Source organism: Panthera pardus, unplaced genomic scaffold, assembly GCF_024362965.1.
Source record: "Panthera pardus isolate Hobbes unplaced genomic scaffold, ASM2436296v1 HiC_scaffold_10, whole genome shotgun sequence".
Classification (NCBI taxonomy): domain Eukaryota; kingdom Metazoa; phylum Chordata; class Mammalia; order Carnivora; family Felidae; genus Panthera; species Panthera pardus.
In genome coordinates this window covers 58,844,853-58,871,805 of record NW_026526655.1, presented here as the reverse complement: position 1 = coordinate 58,871,805, position 26,953 = coordinate 58,844,853, and the positions used below count along the sequence as shown (strand labels likewise).

At 38.4% G+C, this 26,953-nt stretch overlaps 1 protein-coding gene across 1 annotated transcript in view; it reads right to left on the bottom strand.

Annotated features, from left to right (window-relative positions):
* The window catches only part of OLA1 (Obg like ATPase 1), a 171,569-nt gene extending 144,915 nt beyond the window's left edge, over nucleotides 1-26,654 (bottom strand). The window contains exons 1-4 of the mRNA XM_019459948.2: nucleotides 26,469-26,654; nucleotides 25,072-25,172; nucleotides 11,066-11,209; nucleotides 7,252-7,379 (exon numbers count right to left, since the gene is read on the bottom strand). Of these exons, the coding sequence (XP_019315493.1) occupies nucleotides 7,252-7,379; nucleotides 11,066-11,209; nucleotides 25,072-25,172 (373 nt within the window). The 5' untranslated portion in view covers nucleotides 26,469-26,654. The remainder of the gene's footprint in view (nucleotides 1-7,251; nucleotides 7,380-11,065; nucleotides 11,210-25,071; nucleotides 25,173-26,468) is intronic.
* Between the last annotated feature and the right edge of the window lie 299 nt (nucleotides 26,655-26,953).

Genomic DNA, 26,953 nt, shown 5'->3' with positions numbered 1-26,953 from the left:
AAGAACAGATCAACAGCTATCATGTTTCATGGTGACAAGAGTGTGACTATAAAGGGATAGCCTAAGAGGATTTTTGAGGTGAAGTGTTCTGCACCCTGTGTGCCAGTGGTTACACAAATCTATACATATGCTGAAATTCAAAGACCTGTATGCCAAAACAAGTCAATTTTACGATATGGTAATTTAAAAACTAAAATACACACAAATCCTGAACTTTACAAATGAAATTTTTTTAAAAGGTTTTGCCCAGGGGCACCTGGGTGGCTCAGTCGGTTAAGCGTCCAACTCTTGATTTCAGCTGAGGTTATGATCTTCCGGTTTGTGAGTTTGAGCCCCACGTCAGGCTCTGCACTGTCAGTGCAGAGCATGCTTGGGATTCTCTCTCTCCCTGTCTCTCTGACCCTGCCCTGCTGGTTCTCTCTCTCTCTCAAAATAAATAAACTTAAAAAAACAAGTGTTGCCCAACAAACTTACTAACAAAGTTGCCAATAAGTAATATTTTGGAATTTTTAAGGAATTGTCTAGTTGAAAAGAATCTGTACTTATCAGATTGATGTATGAAAGAGACAGATAATTTCACTTTAATTGCACCAAAATCCAAGTTTCTTCTCCACAAATCCCCAGACTCATAAAATGTCAGGTTGACTTCTGATTTGTAAATCAATACAAATAGTGTACCAATCTGCTAATTATTATCTAGAAATATGACATCTTCAATGCTTATACTACTGATACAATCAGGTAAAAGAGTCTAATCAAAACTCCCCTAGAAGGAAAAGTGACATAAAAGATTGTGTGTGTGTGTTTTTTTAATTTCCACATCCTTTTCCTTTTTTTTTTCTTTTTCTTACTTTTATGAAGTAAAAAATTAACATTTAGTGAACTGTGCATAAAGTGTAAAATTTGGTATACAGTATGTATATACCTGTGATACCATCACAAGATTATGAACATATCCATCACCCCAAAAGTTTCTTCATGCCCCTTAGTAATCCCTCCCCCTTACCCCACCCCATCCCCTTGACCCCAGGCAACCACTGATTTGCCTTCTGATACATTAGTTTGTATTTTCTAAAATCTTATGTAAATGGAATCATATAGTTTATGCTCTCTTTTTGGACTGGCTTCTACTTAGCATAATTATTTTGAGATAAATCCATGTTACTATGTGCAGAAAAAAAAATTATTATATCTACCTCCCATACAAAATTAGTCTACGTTTGCTACAAACTGGCTTAACACACTAAAGGAGTATCTTCAATAACCTACCTAAGAAGTTTCACATAATGAACACATTATTAGATCATTCTTCAATTAATGTTCTTTTGCAAAAGTTTTCTAAGCATTTAAAATAGAGCAAGAAAAAAAAGTCACCCTGCAATAAAACTGATTCTGTTTTCAAATTAATTTTAATAAGAAAAGACTCATTGGTACTATTAAAAATACTTCCCACAAAACTTTGTTTATAACATTCACCAGAATAAAAAGATTAGCTTTAATAGTTCCCATTATACAAAGTCTGGCAATTTTTTTATTTTTATGTGTCCCATTAAGACTCACTCTCACTGGGTGCCTGGGTGGCTCAGTCGATTAAGTGTCCAACTTTGGCTCAGGTCAAGATCTCATGGCTCATGAGTTCAAGCCCCGCACCAGGCTCTGTGCTGACAGCTCAGATGGAAACTCTGTCTCCATCTCTCTCTGACCCTCCCTTTCTCATGCTTTCAAAAATAAATAAACAGAAAAAAAAAAAAAAAAGACTTTCACTTCAGCAACCCTTGTTGCTGAAACATTAAATTCTTATTTATGTAGCTGAATCCATAGCTATGAGTTAGTATTCAGTCACTTTAAAAACACACTTTAAAAGGTAAGTCTATCTCCATATCTGCGTACATATGAACAAGATAATCTTTCATTATTTCTAGTATCTCTCATTACCTTATTAGAATACTTTACAAACAAGAAACCCCCTGAAAATAAAATTTTAAAGACAACTCTAATGATTAATGGAGAAGGGATCTGAAATACCTACACATTAGGCAACAAACCTCACAAGGAGAAAACACTATTTAAGAGGTAAGCAAATTTAGTAATGTGTATAGATCCTTTTACAAAAGAAGTATTCTATGTTTTTCATGCCCAGACATCTATGGAAATCATTATGAGCATCTTGAAAATAATCTTTTTATGACAGAATGAAATTTCAAATTCTTGGTGTAACTCCATTTTGATTTCTTAAAACATTAAAAATAGGGGCGCCTGGGTGGCGCAGTCGGTTAAGCGTCCGACTTCAGCCAGGTCACGATCTCACGGTCCGTGAGTTCAAGCCCCACGTCGGGCTCTGGGCTGATGGCTCGGAGCCTGGAGCCTGTTTCCGATTCTGTGTCTCCCTCTCTCTCTGTCCCTCCCCCGTTCATGCTCTGTCTCTCTCTGTCCCAAAAATAAAATAAACGTTGAAAAAAAAATTAAAAAAAAAAAAAAAAAAAAAAAAAACATTAAAAATATAACTCAACTGAATAACTGCAAAGTAAGCCCCTGGAACAATTTAATCTGCATTCCTACCCCAACTCTCTATTTAAAACTATTCAGGGGAGCCTGGGTGGCTCAGTCCGTTAAGTGTCTGACTTCGACTCAGGTCATGATCTCAAAGATCCTGGGTTGGAACCTGCATTGGGCTCAGTGCTGACAGCTCAGGGTCTGGAGCCTGCTTCAGATTCTGTGTCTCCCTCTCTCTGTGCCCCTCACCCACTCACATTCTGTCTCTCTCTCTGTCTCAAAAATAAACATTAAAAAAAAAACTCTTCATATTCAAGCCATTAAACCTTAATATGGTGGACATGGTGATCCCCAATTACCTCCCTGGCTCTCTTCCATCCCTCCTATTCCTCACCATTCATCTTACCTACACTGACAGTTCTTTCTTTAGAGCCATTTACTCTAAATAATCAGTCTCTCCTTCTCCTCCTCCTTCCCCTAATATATTTGTTCCCACTCAGTCTTTACCTGTCAGCATAACCATCACTTCCTCAAGGCAACACTACACACTCACATGCACACTACTGTCTCTCCTCTTTGTGCACAGAGAATAGCATCTAGTGTTTATATGACCATTTGTTCAATGTCTGTCTCCTCCATGTATTGTAAGTTCTCTGAGGGTAAGAGTCTTACCTGTTCTTACCCACTATCACATCCTTCAGCATCTAGCACACTTGAAAGAGGTGTTCCATAAATAATGTGTCAAATGAGGGGCACGTGGGTGGCTCAGGTGGTTAAGCATCTGACTCTTGATCTCAGCTAAATGATGATCTCAGCGTTCGTGAGTTCCAGCCTCACATCAGGCTCTGCACTAATAGTGCAGAACCTGCTTGGAATTCTCTCTCTCCTTCTCTCTGTCCCTCCCCAGCTTGTGCTTGCTCTCTCTCTCTCTCTCTCTCTCTCTCTCTCAAAATAAAATAAACAACATAAAAAAATTTTAATATGTCAAATTAATAAGATAGAGTGAGCTAATGATTTAAAGCCAAAGAAAACCTGTCAAAGTATTTATATTTAAAACAAGAATACATTTTTGAGGCAATGTAGGTATTTACAAATGCCTAATAACCAAGGGAAGTAAACAAGGTGAGAGAAGTTTAATTTTTTAAAATTAAATTAATGGAGAGAAGCATAGCATTAATAAATTAATAAATAAACCAAAATTTCCCACTCATAATTTTTTCTCTCTCCTAACTTTCACATGTTCTAATGGAAAGCTTAAAAGTGCCCTAGACACTAATAGATATCATCACGATGCTGTCCCTTTCCTTAGTAGTTTTTTTTTTTTTTTTTTTTTCTTAATGTTTTTTATTTATTTTTGAGACAGAGAGAGACAGAGCATGAGCGGGGAAGGGGCAGAGAGAGAGGGAGACACAGAATCCGAAACAGGCTCCAGGCTCTGAGCCGTCAGCACAGAGCCCGATGTGGGGGTCGAACTCACAGACTGTGAGATCATGACCTGAGCCGAAGTCGGACGCTCAACCGACTGAGCCACCCAGGCGCCCCTTAGTAGTTTTTTTTAAAACCATCTCCACACCCAATGTGGGACTCAAACTCATGACCCTGAGATCAAAAGTCGCATGCTGTGCCAACGGAGCCAGCCAGATGTCCCATCCCCTTCCTTGGTAGCTTTAATTCAACTATCTAAAACAAAAACAGAAAAACTAAAAAATATAAACACAGAAAACTGATTTTTTTCACCAAAATAAGAAATGATGAACTTAAGAATTCAAACAAGTTTCAAACATGGTAATAAGCAAATAAGTAAGTAATTCCCCAGTGAGGTATAAAAAAAAAAAAAAAGTACAAATCCAACAATGTGATTACACACTTATTAATATAATGATTCAGTGTTTATTTCCACTACCAGACTAGAAGCTTCATAAAATCAGAGAATGTTAGATTCTGCCACCCACTATCTATTTCCAGCACCCAGAACACAAAGCATTTACTATTTAATAAATAAACAAGTCAACTGCATTTCTGGTGACTTTAAGATATTTGAAGAAAATAATCTTTAAATAATGAGTAATATGAAAGATAAAATCTTTTTTCACACTCATTCCATAATCTGATTGTTAAAGACAAAAATATATTATAATTTAGAATTAAAGAATTCCCAATTTTCACAGCTTCAAGGTAATCATTGTATCTATTTAATCTCTACAAGTCTTTTTTATTGATTGTAATTCCATGAAGATGTTTTGAAAATTCTGGTTATACAACTATCATCCTAGGTTCTATGCACTATACAATAATATATACCGTATATCATCAATTTTAAGATGCATATTTTTACAAGTTAATACCTCTGAAATCAAATTACTATAAGAAACCAGGGTATCTAGTTTAAACAGACTTTTTTTTTCTTTATAATAGTTTTAGCCTGAATGAAATGCAATAAAGTATATATGCTCCTAACCAAATTCATTTTCCCTAAGGGTTAGAAAAACAGATGAATGTTATACAACAGATAACAAACCAAAGACTTGATTACATTTACTGATGGTTTTAGGCCATTATCAGGATCTTACCATCACCCTGAACTGCTCCACTTCAGAAAATTTTAAGTCAAATATCCCTTTCCTTTTTTTTTAATGTTTATTTATTTTTAAGAGAGAGATGCAGAGCATGGGTGGGGGAAGGGCAGAGAGAGAAAGAGAGGCATAGAATCCAAAGTAGGCTCCAGGCTGTCAGCAGAACCCAACACGAGGCTCGAACTCACAAACCGCAAGATCATGAGCTGAGCTGAAGTCAAATACTTAACCGACTGAGCCACCCATGTGTCCCCAAATATCCCTTTCTAAGCACACACCCCATTATACCCAACATATCTGTTCTTGAACCTCCTCAGGTAATCAGATCCATGACCCTTCCATTTTTCAGTCCTCTCCTATGTTCCCTGCTACCTCATGTCAAGCTCTATTCCATCCATCAGTCCAATCCCTCTCACACCCAAAACTTCAGTTCTCTTACCCCCATCTTCCTGTCACACCTGCCCTATCAATCCTACTTTCTTAAAGATATCTTCTATCTGTATGTCCTAGGCTCAAAAATGCAAAGAAACTGTCCCAAACTGACCTCATCAACTCTCTCCCAAGACTTCTTGGTCCTTCTACATTTAACATTTCAGTGAATGGCATCAAGATTCATTCAACTGGCCCAGTCCAAAAACCTAGGAGTCACACTTGATTCCAAATCTCTTTGAAACTCTCACATCGGGGCGCCTGGGTGGCGCAGTCGGTTGAGCGTCCGACTTCAGCCAGGTCACGATCTCGCGGTCCGTGAGTTCAAGCCCCGTGTCAGGCTCTGGGCTGATGGCTCGGAGCCTGGAGCCTGTTTCCGATTCTGTGTCTCCCTCTCTCTCTACCCCTCCCCCGATCATGCTCTGTCTCTCTCTGTCCCAAAAATAAATAAAAAACGTTGGAAAAAAAATTAAAAAAAAAAAAAAAAAAAAAAAAAGAAACTCTCACATCAGTCACCAGAACCAGTAAAAAGTCAAAGTGTCGGGAAAACAAAGGCTCTTGTCAATGTAAGGCTTTAAGCAACACTACTCTACATTATTGAATTCCACCCTCCCACCCAAGCAACCCCAACCATAACCCTAGTCTTCACCTGCACCTCAAACCCTTCCAGAAGGTGTCTATATACCTCCACCCAATTAAATCAGTGCTTCTCAAACTATCTGAGGTGGACTTTTGTAAAATACAATAAAAATGAACTACTAGGCAAATGAATTTTTTAAAAAACCTACAAAAATACTAGACAATTAATACTAATTAGTGTAAATACTAATACAATTTATTTTAGTATTTAGTATTACTATTTTATTATTTTATAAATTAGTATTAGTACTTTATAATACTAATTAGCATAAATGCTAATACAACTTATTAGATTCAAATGACAAATTTCTCAGTCAAATGGCTATCAAATTTTCTAAATGCTCATTTATAATTGCTATAGTTATCTAGTCTTGGACCAGAAACAAACAAAAGCACTAAATCAGACCACAACTGGCCTGTACCTCTAACCTGAGTTTCCTTCATTTGCACGGATTTGTTCATTACAACACCATATTATAATGGTGCAGTGCACCATTATAATATCCTGCAGTGCAGTCTTGACGTGAACCTTAACCGAAGCCCAACCTAAACCTTCTATCAGAGAATTACTATATTCTTGGCTCACTTTTGTAGTCAAAAGAACATTAACACCTAGTTCTAACAGGTTGTTCCCTTTGCTGTATATCCCCCCCCCCCCATTAAGGAATAGCTGGTCTATAGTTTCTCCTTAACCCTGTGATCTCTAATAAATAACCTCTGAAATAATGGAATCCTCTCCTGTATCAATCCTGCCCTCTCAACACATAGAAAACCAAGAATGCAGAAAAGTTCCACAAGTTAAGAAAATGTCAAAATGCTTTATAATCAACAAAATTACTTCCACATAGAAACACTTCCCAGTGGATCTAATCCAGAATAAGGGATGAAATTCAACTGAAGTATCAATACAGCATATACTTGCTTTGGAATACGCCTTCTTATATGGAAATGACAGTAAATAACACTAAAGTCACAATTAGCAGACCAATCCATGATTCATCTTGTGAAGCTAGGCAAATCTTCTATTAGTAAGTCATTCCTAATTTCATTTGAGCAATAATGGAAATACAACTGATTATTAATGAAATGAATGAATTAAATAAACAACTGTACTTACGTGTTAGATGAAAGATTCCATCACAGGCACTGATATGAGATAAAAAGGCATTTCCCAGGCCTTGCCCATTGTGAGCTCCTTTCACAAGTCCAGCAATATCCACCACATTTAGAAAGGCAGGAATTTTGCTAAAAAACAAAAGATGGTTTTATTATAAAACAATACTAAGAAATTGTTTTCGTGAGATCAAGCCCCACGTCCAGCTCCACTCTGTCAGTGTGGAATCGAACCTGTTTGGGGCTCTCTCTCTTCCCCTCTGTCTCTCTCTGTCCCTCATCTGCTCACTCGCTCTCTATCTCAAAATAAATAAACTTTTAAAACAAAAAACAAAAAACTCAGGGTTCCTGGGTGGTTCAGTCAGTTAAGCATCCGACTTCAGCTAAGGTAATGATCTCACAGTTTGTGAGTTCGAGCTCTGCTATCAGTGCGGACAGAGCCTGCTTCAGGTTCTCTCGCCCTCTCTCTCTCTCTGCCCGCCCTTCCCTCACTCGTGCACATTCATATGTGCACATGCTCTCTTTCTCTCTCAAAATTAAGTAAACATTAAAAAAAACCCTCATACCATTAATTTTACTATACTGTTCTGTTGGCCCATGCGTAAAGACACAAAAGCAGTGGAGAACAGTTAAAGAGTACACTGAAACAAGGGAAGGTAATCGCCACAGAATGAGCCAACATAACTTGTGACTGGCACTGGACTAACTGCTTTACATGAATCACTCAAAGTTCAAAACAACTCCACTAGGTAAGTGCTACTTATTAAACCTACTTTAAAGATGAGGAAATTGGGCCTGAGAGGAGTTAAGAAACCTATTTACATATAGGGGATCACTCAGCTAGTGGTAACAAAAATAGGATTCAAACACAGGATATCTGGATTTGCATTTAATCATCATGTAGGCTGGGGCGCCCCAGTCAGTGAAGCAACCAGCTCTTAATCTCGGCTACGGTCATGATTTCATTCATGGGATCAAGCCCTGTGTCAGGCTCTGTGCTGGCAACAGGGAGACTGCTTAAGATTCTCTTCTCCCTCTCTCTCTGCCCCTCCCCCCTCCTCAAAATAAATAACTTAAAAAAAATCATCACATAGGTTATATAAATAAAAAATGTATGTAATGATGTGAACCAGTTATCAGCACAGTAATAACCTGGTTGTTAACAACAGCAACACAAATAGAGGTATATACGAAATAACTTTTGCTTTGCTCAAAATAAGGTACAATTAAAACAAGTTAGAAACCAAGTTATGAAAACCAGTCAGTCAGTCATGTAAATATGGAGATTAAGTTGACCCTTGAGCAAAACAGGGGCGAGGGGTGCCAACCCCGTGCAAATATCCACATATAACTTTATTTTTTAATTTTTTTAATGTTTACTTGTTTTTGATAGAGAAAGACAGAGTGCGATCGGGGGAGGGGCAGACAGAGAGGGAGACACAGAATCTGAAGCAGGCTCCAGGCTCTGAACCATCAGCACAGAGCCCGACACGGGGCTCGAACTCACAAACCATGAGAAAACCTGAGCCCAAGTCAGCAGCCTAACCGACTAAGCCACCCAGGCACACACCCCCATTCAATCTTTTTATTTCCATTAAGGCATTTAATCAATGTTCACTGACAAAAGAAAAAGGAAATTTTGAGAAGTTAATTCCCTCACTGCCTAAAATTTCAACAAATTTGAAGTCTAAGAGCTTTATTGCTATTGTTTTTCTCTTCAGGTCTCTGAAGAATTTCAGCAATGTCACATGACCACACAGTCTAGCAGTGACAAGGGCCAACATCTAAAGAGTCAGAATGGGGAGAAAAGGCAGCACAATAGCAACCGGGGCCTGTACAAGGCATCTTGGCAGGAGAGCAATCTAGCAGTAGCCAGGGACCAAATCAGCAGCTCCAAATCAGTCAACAAGCCAGAGGGGTCAAAAGACTGGCTAGATACAAAGGAATTGAACAAATAGGCACATCAATGGGACAACTGGAGAAATCTAAACGGAATCTATGAATCAGATGGTAATACTGTATCAATGTTAATGCCCTGATTGGTGATTTACTGTGGGAATGTAAGAGAATGGTCTGTATTTAGTAAATACAAATGGAAGAATGGAAGTGCAATGTGGCATCATGTCTGCAACTCACTCTCAAAGGTTCAAAGAAACTTGGGAGAAGGGCACATAAGCATTCTATGAGTAATTTTGCCTCTTTTGTATAATTTGCAATCTTTTAAAAATAAAAAGGTTTTAAAGAGAAAACAGGGGCTCTTGGGTGGTTCAGTTGGTTAAACATCCAACTCTTGGTTTCGGCTCAGGTCATACTTCACAGTTCATGAGTTCAAGCCCCATATTGGGCTCTCTCTCGCTCTCCCACCCCCCCCACCCCCTCACACAGGCACAAGAGTTCTCTCTCTCTCAAAATAAATAAACAAACCTAAAACACACACACACACACACACACACACACACACACACACATTTAAAAAGAAAACAGAAGTCACTTTGAGGAGCCAATTTCAGGAATGTAATTTGAACTATGCCCAATGACTGTGACATTGTAACCAACTGAGTAACACATGAATGAATACATGAGTGAGTAAATGCAGACAAGAAAGCTCTTCCTTACAGAAGAATGCCAATAAATGATAAACAAATGGATAGAATTATAAAATCATATGGCAATCATTATAATTCTTAATTCATAAAAAAAAATGGATACTCAAACAAATGGATGAAAGTAGAAAAACTAAATAAATGGGGTATATATTTTGTGATTAGTACTCATAAGAATTGCTTATAGACTAGATCTAGAGATGATGAAAGAGGTATCAAAGATAAATCTTGGACTTTGACTTAAGCAACTGGGAAAATAATAGTGCTATTTACTGAAATATGAAAGTCTTAAAGAACAAACTTGGCACAGGCAGGATGAAAATCAAGAGGTCCATTTTGGACATGTCAAGTCTGAGGCGCTTATTTAGTCATGCAGGTGCCAGTATCAAGAAGGCAAATTCAGGAATAGAGACAGAAACTTAGGATTTATCACCACATCTAAAATAGTGAGAAACTAAATTGTTACAAAAACCTCAAATGATACAGAATATGAAAAAGTAAAAAGCGCCTAAAAATTCCACTACCCAAAGATAACCATCAAACAGCTTCATATATTTTCCTATGAATATACATGCACACATATAATTTTACATGAATGGAATTTTTTTTAATTTTTTTTTTTAGTGTTTGTTTATTTTTGAGACAGAGAGAGACAGAGCATGAATGGGAGAGGGTCAGAGAGAGAGGGAGACACAGAATCTGAAGCAGGCTCCAGGCTCTGAGCTGTCAGCACAGAGCCCGATGCGGGGCTCAAACTCATGGACCGTGAGATCATGACCTGAGCCGAAGTCGGACGCTTAACCGACTGAGCCACCCAGGCGCCCCACATGAATGGAATATTATACAGGCTGCTTACTCCCTCTACTTCATACTCCTCAGAAAAAAAGTAACTGCAATGTTAACTGCCAGATGTATCCTTCCTCACCTTTCTCTATGCCCTACATTATTTTTATAATCACCCATAATACAACCATAAATTCTGGAGAAAAAAAACTTCTAAATGATTTTATTTATTTACTTACTTACTTATTTATTTTAAAGTAAACTATACACCACACTTGTGGCTCGAACTCACAACCCGGAGATGAGGAGATGCATGTTCCAGCAACCAAGCCAGCCAGGCGCCCCGTATATGATTTTAAATACATCATTTACACACATTTACTGCATCTATATAGGGCCACCAAATAAATAATAGCATAAAGATTTTCTTACCTTGCTGGTTTGTGGTACTGGCAAAGAAAGTCAAACCTTTCATCTGGCACAGGTACTCTGCTCTCATTAGGATCAATAGTGCAGAATGGGAAGTTTTCTGCTGAAGCCTGACTATTGGTTAATACATTGAAGAAGGTGGATTTCCTAAAAGAAACAAAAACAATTTCAATCAATTCTTGGGCTAACACTGAGAAAAATTTATCTCATTCTCATTTCAGTGCTCAATAAGATCCATGATAATTATAAAACCAATCAGGAAAAAGAAGGTGGAGAATAAGAAAAATGAATGAAATTTGCTTATAAATGAATTTTTTTACTAACAGAAAAGAATGAAATCTACAACAGTAAAACTCATGATTTATAGATGATGTTCCTATCTCAGTCTATCTGAAACTTGAAAAGCATTTTCCCAAAGAATCTTTGTTATAAGTGATAGCTAGTTTCACATATTATAAAAACTATTTTATTCCTAAAGTATTTGGTAGTACCAGTATCACTTTGCCTGTATCTAATATAATCTTCTCTAGCATAAAGAGAGGTGTGCATCTAGCTAGGTCACTTCCCAAGCATTCTGAATTGGGAAACAGATGCTAATTGTCTAATAGGAAATGGGAAGCTGGAGCTCCTAATTGTTAGTCATAAAGATTACTGTCAAGTCTAGAGTTATGAATTGTGAATTATGAAAAACCAAAATGTGAATTTTTTCAAGGTACAACAAATCAAGAAAAAACCCATTCATAATAAATAAACTGTTGCTAATGCTCTAATTATCAGATTCTTATCAGGTAATGCATGCTCAGAGAATGTCAACTCCTATTAACATCAACTACATTTCTAAAATATGATAATCATAGAGTCAAAAATCATAGAGTAAAATTGATCTAGTCTGTACTATTTTCCAATTCCATCAATAATATGGATAGCAGAGAATTCACTACAGTAAATTTTCTTGCTCCAGAAATTTCCAGGACTATAGCATTCAGATAAGGATTTAAAATGAAAATTACCATTATACATAATTTTTTTTTTAACTGGAAGAATTGAGGAAATAGTTACAGATTATGTCGTTATTGTCAAGCTGGTACTTTCCTTCAAAGGAGACCTGGAGGACCCGAAGAACATGACCAGTTTTCTGAGATATTTCAGAAATATCTCAGTATATTTCTCCCAACAGGGAAAACTATAAAATGTGCTGAACTAAATGGTGACATAAACTGATCCACTCCCTTTAGCTTATTCCTCTCCCCACAAAAAAATAAACTGGTTGCCAGAATCACCCATCAGTCCTATTTATCTAAAATTTAACTAGAACATTTTATTCCTACAATGAAAATATTATAAAATAATGTTACAGTAGAAACACTTAAAGTAAAATGTAAATATATTAATTAATACAAACACTTACAGAACACTTGTGCCTTTTGTGGGGGGCACAATTGTATTTTTTTATATTATAGTTTAAAAATTATAGTATTACCACAGTCATCGTAATTACAATATAAAAAGGCCAGAGGATTTATGGAGTTATTTTCAAATTTATGGCTATCATTAAGATAGTATTTTGAGGACACCTGGATGGCTCAATCAGTTAAGTGTCCAGCTTTGACTCAGGTCCCGATCTCACAGTTAATGAGTTCAATCCCCACATGTGATTCTCTCTCTCTCTCCCCTTCCCCTACTCGTGCATACTCACTCTCTCAAAATAAATAAACTTAAAAAACAAAAAGATAGTATTTTTGACTGCCCACCTTAACAAAAATGTTTTATACTTAGACAAAAAAATTATCCCTTAAAACATACAGAAAAACATAGCAAAAGAAAGTCCCATTATCTCTTAGGCTGAAAAAATTCTTATATACAGTCAAACTAAACTTGGAAGACAAATCCCCATTTACACAAAATGTCTCAACTCAGCCATCGATTTTAAATTTCATAAAAGGTCATTTGTACCTTCTAAGAGTTTTATAAATACAAAAAAGTAAAAATAAGGAACTAGAAAAAGGAAATTTTTCTAAGGATTATTACTAGAGGCTTCAGTGACAAGTTAAGACATTTTGATCCATTCAAATCTATTAAAAGAAAGCCTTGTAAAAGCAAAGAATTTAAAAGCTTTGCCCTCATCTAGCATGTTAAAGCCCATAAGTCTTTTGTGAAATGAGGATTTTACACACACACACACACACACACACACACACACACACACATTTAGATCCCTTAAGGTTATTATTAAAGCTTCAAAATAGAAGAAAGATTCAAAATTGTTAAGACTCTCTCTTATAAAAGAACGGGCTTACATAAATATTATTTCAGCAATGACAGCATTAAAAAGAAAAAAAAGAGTCTAGACTTAATGAGTGCCCCCTCCATTTAGGACTTAAATATTTGTGAAATTACATATATTACTGTAATAAAGTAAATCTGACTGAAAAGTTGTTTTATCTAAAATCTTATGCAAAATTACAATATGTATTAGGAAGTCAGGATGCCAATGCAAATTCCCACAGCATTCTGAATTAACCATTTATAAAACACACGTCCAAAACATGGAAGAAAGTAGAATGTTCTTTCACTAAACTGTCAAAAAGTATCTATCTGATAGGTAACAGAAATAAACACAGCTGACAGAAATGGATACCAATACCTGTATACATGAGTTAGTATAACCACATGTATTTTCTAACTCTATGAGGTGACAGGGTCTACAAGCAGTAACACCTCAGCAGCGAAAATCATACACAGAGCCAGATCTTAGTTTCTAAATACCATTCTCCAATTACAGAACCAGGGCTTCCTGGAGACAAGGCTGGGACAGGAAAAATATAATAATAGCCTGAAACATCTTACAGTGTCAGAGAGGAAATGGTTAAAAAAGAAAACAAAAACAAAAAAAGATGCGGGTATGTCAAAAGGACACAGGAGGCAACCTGAAAAAATTCCCAATGGTCAAAGCCAGAAAAATTTGAGTAACAAAATAAATACTGAGGACACTGGATTACAACTCAAAGAATAAAACGAATTTCAGTGAGTCCAAACAGAACTACGTAAACAATCAAATAAATAACTAAATATGGGGAAAAAGATAAATCTTCCTTACGGATTTCAAATAATAACATAAAAGGAATAGAGGAAGTAGAAAATCACCATTGGAACACCATACTAAAATAACTGGGGCAGGCAAAATCCACTGAAGAATAATAAAATTTAGTCAGGGAAACTGTAAAGAGAAACAGGATATTTGAATAGCCTCAAAATATCCTTCCCCTATCATATTAATAATACTGTGGGTGGTTTTAACAAATGTCCATAAATTTTTTGATACTCCTTCCTTCTGGAGGTGGAGCTTCATTCCCTTCTTCTTGAGTGTGGGTTGGACTTAGTGACTTGCTTCTACTTCATGGAGTATAGAAAGGAAAAAAGGATACTTCTACAGTGAAGAAATCTGGCAGATACCACCTTACCCAGTGATCAAGGTTAATATCACCAGTAATAAGTTGTGTCGATATCATATACCCCTCAATATGATGCCATGAGAAAGATACTTCACCTCCATGGTATTATTCCCAAAAGTCCATAGCATGATTTCTGTTATCAAAATATATTACAAAGTTACAGTAAAGCTACAATAGTAAAAACAATGTGGAACTAACGTAAAGATAGACACAGAGACCAGTGGAGTAGTATGTAGAGAGCCCAGAAATAAACCCTTACATATATGGTCGAATGATCATCAACAAGGCTGCCAAGACCACAAAATGGGGTAGAAACTGTCTCTTCAACAAATGATGTTGAGAAAACTGGACAGCCACACGCAAAAGAATGAAGTTGGAGCCTTACCTTATACCATATACAAAAATTAACTCAAAATGAATTAAGGACCTAAATGTAGGACCTAAAGCTATAATACTCCTAGAAGAAAACATAAGGGAAAGACCTCATCACATTGGACTTGGCAATGACATCTTAGATATGATACCAAAAGCACAGGAAACAAAAATTAAAATAGAAAAATGAGATTCCATCAAATTTTACAACTTCTGCACATCAAAGGAAATAATCAAGGGAGTGAGGACAACCTATATAATGGGAACAAATAATGGCAAATCATATGTCTGATAAGGGGTTAATATCCAGAATATTAGAATAAAGAACTCCTATAAGTCAACAACAACAAAAGTAACCTTAAAAAGTTACATACATGGACAAAGGACTTGAATAAACATTTCTCTAAAGAAGATAAACAAATGGCCAATAAGCATATTAAAAGATGCTTAACATCCCTAATCATCAGAAAAATGTAAATCAAAACCACAATAAGATATTATCTCACACTCATTAGGACGGTTATCATCAAAAAACAGAAAATAACAAGTGCTAGGCCAGATGTAGAGAAATAGGAACTCTAGTACACTATTGATAGAATATAAAGTTTTGCAGCCACTATGAAAAACAGTAAGAATGTTCCTCAAAACACTAAAAGTAGAATTATCACATGATCCAATAACTCGACTTCAGGGTATTCATACAAAATTCAAAGCAGGATCTTGAAGAGATATTTCTACTTCCATATTCATTGCAGTATTATTCACAATAGCCAAGAGGTAGAAGCAACCCGGGGCGCCTGGGTGGCGCAGTCGGTTAAGCGTCCGACTTCAGCCAGGTCACGATCTCGCGGTCCGTGAGTTCGAGCCCCGCGTCAGGCTCTGGGCTGATGGCTCGGAGCCTGGAGCCTGTTTCTGATTCTGTGTCTCCCTCTCTCTCTGCCCCTCCCCCATTCATGCTCTGTCTCTCTCTGTCCCAAAAATAAATAAAAAAAAAAAAAAAAAAAAAAAAAGAGGTAGAAGCAACCCAAATGTCTATCAACAGATGCATGGATAAAGAAAATGTGGTATGTACATACAACAGAATACTATTTGGCCTTCAAAAGATAAATTCTGTCCCATGCTAAAACACAGATAAACTTTGAGGACACTGTGCTCATGCTCAGTGCTGAGTGAAATAAGCCAGTCACAAAAGGGCAAATACTGTATGACTCCACCTATGAGATAGCTACAGGAGTCAAAATCATGTAAACAGAAAGGAGAATGGTGGTTGACAAGGGCTAGGGAGGGGGGGAAATGGGAAGTTGTTGTTCAGTAGGTAGGGAGTTCTAGATCTGCAAGGTGAAAGAGATCTAGAGATCTGTTACCTAATAATGTGAAAACAGCCCCACTGAACTGTACACTTAAGAAAGTTTAAAGAGTAACTTTTATATTGTGTTTCTTACCATGTATTTTTTTAAGTTCACACCATGAAAAAACATCAAACTTGAAATGAGAGACATACAAAATACCTACATCCATTCATTTCAAAAATAAATAAAAATTTCCATGACCTTTAAAAGATCTGTACTAGAAAAAAAGGACATTGGTGGGAAACCTGGTGAAATCCAAATAAAATCTACAGTTAATAGTAAATAAATAAATGAGCAAAAAAAAAAAATCTATCTGAAATTACATGGCAACACAACAACAGAGACCAAAATTCTGAAAAAAAAAACTGAAAATTAAGATTTAAAAGAAAGCCATCTATCAAGTACTGTTAAGGGATGTAATTACTGCCGAAATAACAGTCAAGAGTGAAAAGGAGAGCAGACTTGTCATCCAAAAGATTATTCAAAACACATTAAAAAGAGAAAACAAATGGGGCTGGGTGGCTCAGTTGGTTAAGCGTCGGACTTCGGCTCAGGTCATGATTTCACAGTCTGTGGGTTCAAGCCCCATGTCGGGCTCTGTGGTGTCAGCTCAGAGACTGGAGCCTGCTTCAGATTCTGTGTCTCCCTCTCTCTCTGCCCCTCGCCCGCTCATGCTCTCTCTCTCAAACATAAGTAAACATTAAAAAAAAAATGTTTTTAATAAATAAAAAGAGAAAACAAGGGGCACTGTGGTGGCTCAGTTGGTTAAGCATCCAACTTCAGCTCAGGTCATGATGTCATGGTTCGTGGGTTCAAGCCCCGTGCCAGGTTCTGTGCTGACAGCTCAGAGCCTGGAGCCTGTTTTGGATTTTGTGTGTGTGTCTCTCTCTCTGCCCCTCCCCTGCTTGCATTCTGTCTCTCTCTTAAAAATAAACATTTTTAAAAAATTAAAAAAGAAAAAGAGAGAGAAAGCAAATAATTCCCAAATCACGTATTTCCACAAAAGAGCAGGCGCACTAGAATGCTGACAAGCATACAATAAGATTTAAGTTCATTTCAAATGGTATTGGGTAGTTTGCTTTCCCTTCTACTACGAAACTACCCTGCTGCCATAAAGAGCTATAAAACTAGACAAAACATATAAAGTAACAGTTTTCCGAGAGAGGACAGTATGTAGCACAGACTGTGTTCCCTGAGAGCACAACAAATGAACTAAGCTCTACAACTGGCCCCACTCACAGCCTAAAAGTGATTTCAAAGTCACAGCACAGGGAGGGAAAACCAACAGGACCTGGTAGTCATGCCAAGTTGAAGAGACTGAGATGAGAGTATGAGGAGGCCAAACCAGCTAGGATTTATAGGGCAGTGTAATAGAAAGGAAGGAGCTGCAGAGAGAGGGGGCTCTGGAGATCAACAGAAGGTATCCTCAAGACTGTGGCTATGTAATGCTTTATATATGAATAAATCAGTCTCCAAAAGGCTGGGGGTTGCAGGGGGGGCACTCAAAACCAACAGAGTGAACAATTCTCAGGCTCACACAGAGCATGGAATAGTTCACAGTCCTACCAGCCCCAGTAGAGAGATCATGTAATATAAGGGAACCTGGGTAGAGTCCTCAAAAGAGTCACATCCTAGTACGAGGGCCAAAGGAGGACAAGAACAAAAACTATTATGAATTCATAAGAAAACATAATAGGAAACCTCAAAACAATCAAAATGACACACAAATAACTAAATGCCAGAACAAAGTCCAACACGCTTTAAACAAATACTATAAATTCAGTACTCCACATAAAATCCAGTGTCTGGAATAAAAATTACAAGGTATGTAAAGAAGCCAGTAAATACAGACCAAAATCAGGATAAAAGCCAATAAATACAAACAAATCAAGTAATGATAGAGATGATAGAATTGGCAGAGAATGACCCTACTAAATATTATAAATCTTTTTAGAATTTTTTGAAGGATACAAAGGGGAATATGAAGACAATGAAGAGTGAAATGAAAGCTATGAAAACTCTGCACACAGAACTATTGTATGAAAAATACAACATCTGAAATAAAATAAAACTGAAAAACACGCTGAAAGTGATTAGCAACAGATGAGACACTAAAAAAAGGTCAATGAACATGAAGACAGGGCAACAGAAACTATCAAATGAAGCACAGAGGGAAAAAAAGATTGGAGAAAAAAAATAATCAGAGCTTCAGTGGAGTATTATTATCTAGAGGATTAACACACTTATAAGAGTCCCAAGAGGAGGGGCAGAGAGTGGCTGGAGCATTTGAAGAAATATTGGCCAAATATTTTACAAACTTAATGAAAATCATAAACTCACAAACCTAAAAATCTCAACAAACTCCAGGCAAAGGAGGCATAAGTAAAACCACACCAAAGCACATGAAAATCAAACTGCTGAAAACCAGTATCAAAGAGAAAATTTTAAAGGCAACTAAAGGAAGAAGCAAAACCTTATGTACAGAGAAACTAAGATTAAGAATAACAGTTTTCTCATTGGAAAGCTAGAAAAAAGGAGAAGATAACTTCAAAGTGCTAAAAGAAAAACTGTCCCTAGAATTCTCCCCAGTGAAAATCTTTAAAAAATGAATGTGTAATAACCACCTGAAAAGAGGCTCAACATTATTAGGCATGAAGGAAATGCAATTCAAAACCACTTTACGCCTTGGCCATAATAAAAAAACAGTAAGTACTGCTGTGAATGTGGAGAAATTGCACATGCACTGCTAGTAGGAATGTAAAACGGCACAGTCACTTTGGAAAACAGTTATGCAGTTCCTCAAATAGCTAAACACAGGTCACCGTACAATGCAGAAATTCCACTTCTAAGTATACAAAAGAGATGAAATCATCTGTCTACACCAAAATTTGTGTATCCCAATGCTGGCGCAGAGAAAGTACCAACAGCCTGGAAAATACTGTGGTAAAAGAAAGTAGAAAACACTCAAAAAATAGAGAATAAAAGGAATGTGAATGAACAGGAAGGCTCCTGATGGCCAAATATGGGCAATCTGAACAACAAAATAAGTAAAATAGTAACAGATTATAAGCAACAGAATAAACTAAGAATCCAATCCTGATAAAAACAAATTATAATCAAACACATGAAAAATGGGGAGCTCTTCCTTACAACAGAATTCTAGCCAATAGGATTTCCATTAGTCCTTCTATAAATTGTTCCCACTATAAACATCAGTAGTGAAAAATCAACATCATATGCTTCATGATATGATGTACTAAGAAGTACATGTCACTTCTGTACCCAAAACTGCATAACCCAAGTTAATCAAAAGAAAACATTCAGCAGACCCATCTCACGCAGTGGTAGCAACCAGAAGAGCTACCACATGGTACGGTAAAGAAGTATGGAATACCAAAATGTAGTTTCTCAAACAAAGGCAATACAATAGAGCAAAGATAAGCTTTTCAACAAACCTGGGGCTGGAACAACTGAACATCCACATGCAAAAAACGAAAACAAAAACAAAAAATCTGGATACAGACCTTACACCCTTCACAAAAATTAATTCAAAATAGATCACAGACCTAAACATAAAACACAAAACAACAAAACTTCCTAAAGAAGAAAACCTAGATGACTCTGGGTATGGTAATGACTTTTCAGATACATCAAAGATAAGACCCATAAAATAAAATAGTAATAATAGAAAAGCTCGACCTCATTGAAATTAAAAACTTCTGTTCTGTGAAAGGCATGTCAAGAAAATGAGAAGACAAGCCACAGACTGGAAGAAGGTATTTGCAAAAGACACATCGGATAAAGAACTGTTATCCAAAATATACAAAGGACTCTTAAAAATCCACAATAAGAAAACAAACGGGGCGCCTGTGTGGCTCAGTCAGTTGAGTATCCAACTTCAGCTCAGGTCATGATCTTACAGTTTGTGGGTTCGAGCCCCGCATCAGGCTCCGTGCTGACAGCTTGCTCAGAGCCTGCACCCTGCTTCAGATTCTGTGTCTCCTCTTTCTCTGCCCCTCCCCGGCTCATGCTCTGTCTCTCTCTGTCTCTCAAAAATAAATAAATGTTAAACAAAATTAAAAAAAAAAAAAAGAAAACAAGCAACCTGATTTTTTGTAAATGGACCAAAGGCCTTAATAAATACCTCACCAAGAAGACATAGAGATGTCAAATAAGCATATGAAAGATCGATGCTTCACATTAGATGTCATCAAGGAAACTCAAATTAAATTAATAATGGATACCACTATACAACTACTAGAAAGGCCAAACTCCAGAACACTGACAACACCAAATACTGGTAAGGATGCAAAGCAATAGAAACTCTCACACAGTGCTGCTGAAAATGCAAAATGCTACAACCACTTCTTACAAAGTAAGAAACTTACAAGTTTCTTACAAAAGTAAACATTTAATTCAGCAATTGTGCTCCTTGGCATTTACCCAAAGAAGCTGAAAACTTATGTCCACACAAAAACCTGTACATGGATGTCTACAGCAGTTTTATTCATTTCTGCCAAAACTTGGAAGCAGCCAAGATATCCTTCAGTTGATGAATGGATAAACTATGGTACATCCAGAAATGGAATATTATTCAGCACTAAAAAGAAATGAACTATTTAAGCCCTGAAAAGACATGGGGAACTTCAATGCATATTACTAAGTGAAAAGAGCCAATCTGAAAAGGCTTTAAGATTCCAACTATATGACATTCAGGAAAAGGCAAAATTATGGAGACAGTAAAAAGATTAGTGTTTGGGGAGGGTGGGTGAATAGGCAAAGCACAGAGCATTTTTAGGGCAGTGAAAATATATAGCGGGTACATATCATTTTGCATTTGTCTAAACCCATGGAAGATACAATGCCAAGAGTGTATAATGTGGACTTTGGATGATAATCATGTGTCAATGCAGGTTCATCAATTGCAACAAATGTACCACTTTGGTGGGGAATGTTGATAATAGGAGAGGCTATACACGTATGAGTTCAGGGAGTATATGTGAAATCTCTCTGCCTTCCCCTCAATTCTACTGTAAAGCTAAAACTGTTCTAAGGAATATATATATATATATATATATATATATATAATATATAGAGAAAGAACATATATATATGTAAACTATATATATAGACTATATATAAAGTATATACATATATATAATATATACATACAATATATAATATATATGTGTATATATATACATATACACACACACACACACACACACACACACGCACCCGCAATAATACCCTGGCCCAAGAGGAGCTAATTTACAAAGGCTTAGTGAGGTTAAAAAAAAAAGGGGGGGGGGAGAGGCAAAACAAATCTAGAAACCAAATCTTCATATCATGGTTTGGTATTCTTTCTACTTCATTAAAAGCAGCCATTAAAACATGTGTCCTTATCATTAGGCCTACACACTACATCAAGGGGAAAAAAACTACCAATTGACAAATAATTCCTGAATGCCTAATAAATTCCTAATACCCAGCCTAAGTGCTAGAAATATAACAATAAACAAGAACAATATAACCCTTACCTTCAAAAAATTTAAGTCCTTTTTTTTAAAAATGTTTATTTATTTGAGAGAGAGACAGAGCACGAGCAGGGGAGGGGCAGAGAGAGAGGGAGACACAGAATCCAAAACTGGCCTCAGGCTCCAGCTGTCAGCAGAGCCTAACATGGGGCTTGAACCCAGGATCCATGAGCTCATGCCCTGAGCCGAAGTCAGACGCTTAACCAACTAAGCCACCCAGGCATCCCAAAATTGAAGTTCTAATAGGCAGAGGCAAAGGGGTATTAAAGAGCTGATTAATTTAAACAATGCATATAAGACACTCGGAATAGTAAATGTCATACAGTAAGTGTTCAATAAAAATCAGCTATTATCAGCTGTAAATATTACCTTTACATTTCTAAGTAATCAGCCTAATGTATACTAAGAAGAAAATCTTATTTGTCCAGATCTCTAAAAATCAAGACATTCTTTAGATGTTTTGGTACCAAATGTCCTTACTTTTGATCAGCAGGTCAGCTTTTAAAGAACTATCCCCCTCCCCAATCTATCTCTTATAGGCCTATCCAGAGGTAGACATGTCCAGTCAGTTTCCTTATACAGGAATCTGAATCACTGCAGAGGCAGCAGGAGATAAGAAATACCAGAAGTTCAGTTCATACGGCTGAGCTCCACAGGGACCCATCTCTATCAGCGTTACCCTGGTTCCCATTCTTCCTGAGGTCTGCTCAGCTTGTCCTTCAATTCTATCCTTCCAATAAGTCTCTTTTCTTGCTTAAGACAGCCAGACCTTGTGTAATCTTACAAAAAAAAACAAAAAAAACCCAAAACCCTGATATTGTTAGATAATGTAAAATCACTCTACAAAAAGGAGTGCTCCCAAACCCAAATGCCAAAAATCAAACTGAACATTATTAAAATGAGAAAACTTCACTATTTGTAAAGCAGACCTCAATAAAACCTGGGGGGCAGGGGAGGTAGGATAACAGTGGGATGTGGGTATGTAATTTAAAAGCATAAATAGCACATTTATACTGGATAATAAAATATTTTTAGGTTATTTTCATATACATTGATTACATTATGTTCCAATACTAAAATGTTTACATAGAAAACACTTCTTAACATGTCTCAGTTTAAAGTAGTCCCATTTAGGGGCGCCTGGGTGGCTCAGTCGGTTAAGTGTCCGACTTCAGCTCAGGTCACGATCTCACGGTCCGTGAGTTTGAGCCCCGCGTCGGGCTCTGGGCTGATGGGTCAGAGCCTGGAGCCTGCTTCCGATTCTGTGTCTCCCTCTCTCTCTGCCCCTCCCCCTGTCTCTGTCTCAAAAATAAATAAACGATAAAAAAAAAATTTTTTTTTAAATAAAGTAGTCCCATTTAAAGCCAAGCTGCATTGACTGCAATGATTTTAAAATAAGATATGTTAATGTCTAAAAACTGTATTACTGGTGAAATAAAGCTCACAACATAATGATCATATCTTGCTTTCAAGTTTATTGACAACACCCTACAGTACTTTGCTTAATTATTTGTTTTGCTTACATTTCCACTCTCTATTTAGTCTTACTTTGCAAGCAGCCTATATCACAGCAGGAAACCCCTTCAAAATGCAAACCTCTCCAGCTCCAGGAAAGATTGAAATTAGGACAGCCACACTTGCTCATGTTTTACATTATAAGAATTTAAGAACTGCCTTACTTGGCCATACCATGCTTCATTCACTAAAAAATCTCTAGCACAGGGGCTCCAAGGAACACATGAAAGAACTATGGTTGTCCTACTTGCCACCAATCGAAAAGCCTAAAGCACATGCCAAAATATATTCATTCACCTTAATAAACCCATACTGGATCTGAGGGGCGCCTGGATGGTTCAGTCAGTTAAGTTTCCAACTTCGCTTCAGTCATGACCTCATGGTCCATGAGTTCAAGCCCTGCATCAGGCTCTGTGCTGACAGCTCAGAGCTTAGAGCCTGGAGCCTGCTTCCAATTGTCTGCCCTTCTCTCTCTGCCCCTCCCCCCTCATACTCTGTGTGTGTGTGTGTGTGTGTGTGTGTGTGTGTGTGTGTGTGTCTCTCACAAATAAGCATTAAAAAAAAAATTTTTTTTTAAATCCATACTGGATCTGTTACCATTAGTCCACCCTCATCAGTTTTGAGACATTTTATATTTTAAGATTAGTAAAAGGTATTAAAATAGAAGGACAGGGGTGTCTGGGTGGCTCAGTCAGCTGAGCAGTCAACTCTTGATATCGGCTCCAGTCATGATCTCCCAGTTTGTGAGATCCAGCCCCCCATCAGGCTCTGGGCTGCCAGCACAGAGCCTGCTTGGGATTCTCTCTCTCCCTCTCTCTCTCCCCCTCCCCCACTCGCACGCACACTCTCTCTCAAAATAAACATTAAACAAAATAGGACAAATAATGAAAAAAGTAAACTGAACACCCAGGGGTACCTCAGTAGCTCAGTCGGTTGGGCATCTGACTTTGGCTCAGGTCATGATCCTGGTTCATGGGTTTGAGCCCCGTGGTGGAGTTCTGTGCTGACAGCTCAGAGCCTGGAGTCTGCTTTGGAATCTGTGACTCCCTCTCTCTCTGCCCCTCCCCCACACATGCTCTGTCTCTCAAAAAATAAATAAACCTTAAAAAAAATTCAAATTGCATGTGCACAGGTTATATGATAAACTCCACATATATTTCCTACCGCTGCCTTATTTGCAAATAAATGATTTGTTTTAACTTTAAACACTATAAAACTCAAAGTTTTACTCCTGTAACTTTCAGATTTAGCCACTTTACAATAGATACCCTTTTATCTAGCAACTTCCAATATTAAACTCAAACTTGTTACCTCTTTCTCCAGTAAAAATTAATCAACTTTATAGTGGGGCTTTTAGAACTACTTCTTAAATCATCCTACTATAATGGCCTCTGGCAGCCAGCCTAGGTAGGTACCTTACATACCAGCAAGCATCAAAATCAAATTTAAACTACTTCAATTCCACTTAAATTCAATACTGAGTGTCTCCCAACAGTGTTTCAAGCAAACAGAGATGATCTAAAACTTGATGTTTCAACTCTCATTGCTTCTTCTTCTAGTGTAGGGAAACAAACATAAGTAATTCAAGTTTGAACACAGTATCTGTATAGAAAGCCAAAAATAAAATACATCCAAATGAAAACCTTGTTTTGCAACATTAATATTCCAGCTTCCCAGCCTTTTTGCAATTTAAGTTTTAATAACCACATAAGTTCCCATTTCTACAACAAGACCCAAAATATTTACAAGATGAACAAGAGTAAAGCCCAACAACATTCACCTACCCAACATTTGGCAATCCAACAATACCAATTTTCAAGGAGGTTCCAAATCTTCCAATGATTGGGGGTGGTTTAATTCCATCACCTCCCTTTTTGGGGGGCATCTGAAATGTCAAAACATATATATAAACAAAATCTTTTACTATCCCCATTAACCAAAAACATTTCATCACACAAAAGATATTACTGAATAACAGATTTAAAATAAAACATACTGTATATACCAATCCAAAACCGACACAGAGCTAAATCCACTTTATTTTTTAAAAAGTATTTTAAAAGTTCCAGAAACAGGTCTGATTCTGATAGTTGTCAAAGCAGTCACTCCTAAGAAGTCCCAGAAAGATTAATCTAAAAATATGTGACACCATAAATCAAAAATAAAATTTAGCTGCCAATCTTCCATCCATATTGTTCACAAAATTCTTTCTTTCTTAACCAGATATAAGGTCACAAGAATGAAAGCACTCAGAAGCAGGAATAGAGAAAAGAGAGTCAAAGAAAATCCATTCTAGTACAACCTGCAACCAAGTCACCTCCCCCCAAACCATTCCTCGTACCTGGAACCCATTCTTTCCCATTTTCCCCACAAGCACCATTTTCACACGGATGAGCACACACCAGTATCAGAGTCTTGGCGACCACGTCTCTCCCACCTTTGGCACTGTAGATACGACTCGAGGGTCCTCATAAGCAACCTCCAGAATCTACGCTCTGGTTATTTCTAGTTCTAAATGAATCCACTAACTCTTTTTATTTACAAACTGAAACTTTCTAGGTCCCTGCTAATCTGGCTCCAAATTCCTCCGTGCAGAATTAATCCCACTTTACTACTGCAAGCTGAACTCATGAGGACTACCAACCTCACGTTCTACAAACTAGGAACTAAAACTGTCCCTGTCTTCTGGCGCCTGCTGAACCTCCAGCGGCCACACTGACGCCCTGCTCACAAGTGGTATTCCAGGCTCTTGATCTCTGACCCCTAGGGCCAGGGACCTCCCTTCTCAGGGTCTTAACTCACACCTGTTCCCAGCTTCAAAGCCCAGGCCTCTGCAAGAGCAGAGCCTCTCCAGTCCTCTGGCCTCCTACCGAGGGGTGGCCAGCAGCCCAGCCAAAGCGGGCCTCCACCCAACATCTACCCCCGTGGACTGGGCCACTGGCCATCCCGGCCTCTCAAGAAGGCTTTCCCAGTGTGCCGGGCGGAGGCGTGGGCCGCTCTCGGGACGCGCGGCCTAGTCCAAGAGCGCCTCATTCATCCACACACCACACGTTTCCCGCTGCCCTCGCCCATCCCGGCCACCCGGCCCCCCGGCCCTGGCCTCACACCGGCCTCAGGGCCACGAGCTGGGGCGCCGAAGACTCGGCGGAGGGGGCACCCGCGGGCTCGCTGACGGACTCACCGTGCTCGGGGCGGGCGATGACACGGGGTCCCAGCGGCAGGGTAGACGGGTACTGCCGGCAGCGAGAGGAGGAGAGGAAGGAGGAGAAAGCGCAGGCCCGGCCCCTCCGCGGAGCAGCACGCACGACGGCGGTAGCGGCTGTAGCGGCGGCGGCGGCGGCGGCGGAACGGGCGGGCCGGGCGCCGGGCGGCACCTGCGCGCAGATCGCGGGCCCCGCCCCGCCCCTCGCTCCTGCCCACCCCGTCCATTGGCCCGACGAGCCGGGAGGCGGGAGCAGGGTGGGAGGAGTCGCGCGGCGCCCGAGCTGGCGGGAGGAGGAGCCGGAGCTGGAGCCCGTCTGTCTCCCCAACTCATCCCCCCCTCCCGCTCCGCTGGCCCCGGGAGCGCGCGTCTTCCGCCTTCTCAGCACGTGGAGCTCCTGGGACCCGGGTCTCTGCTTCCCTCCCGGAGCGCGCCCGGCGTTGCCGCACACGCTCATTCGTTGG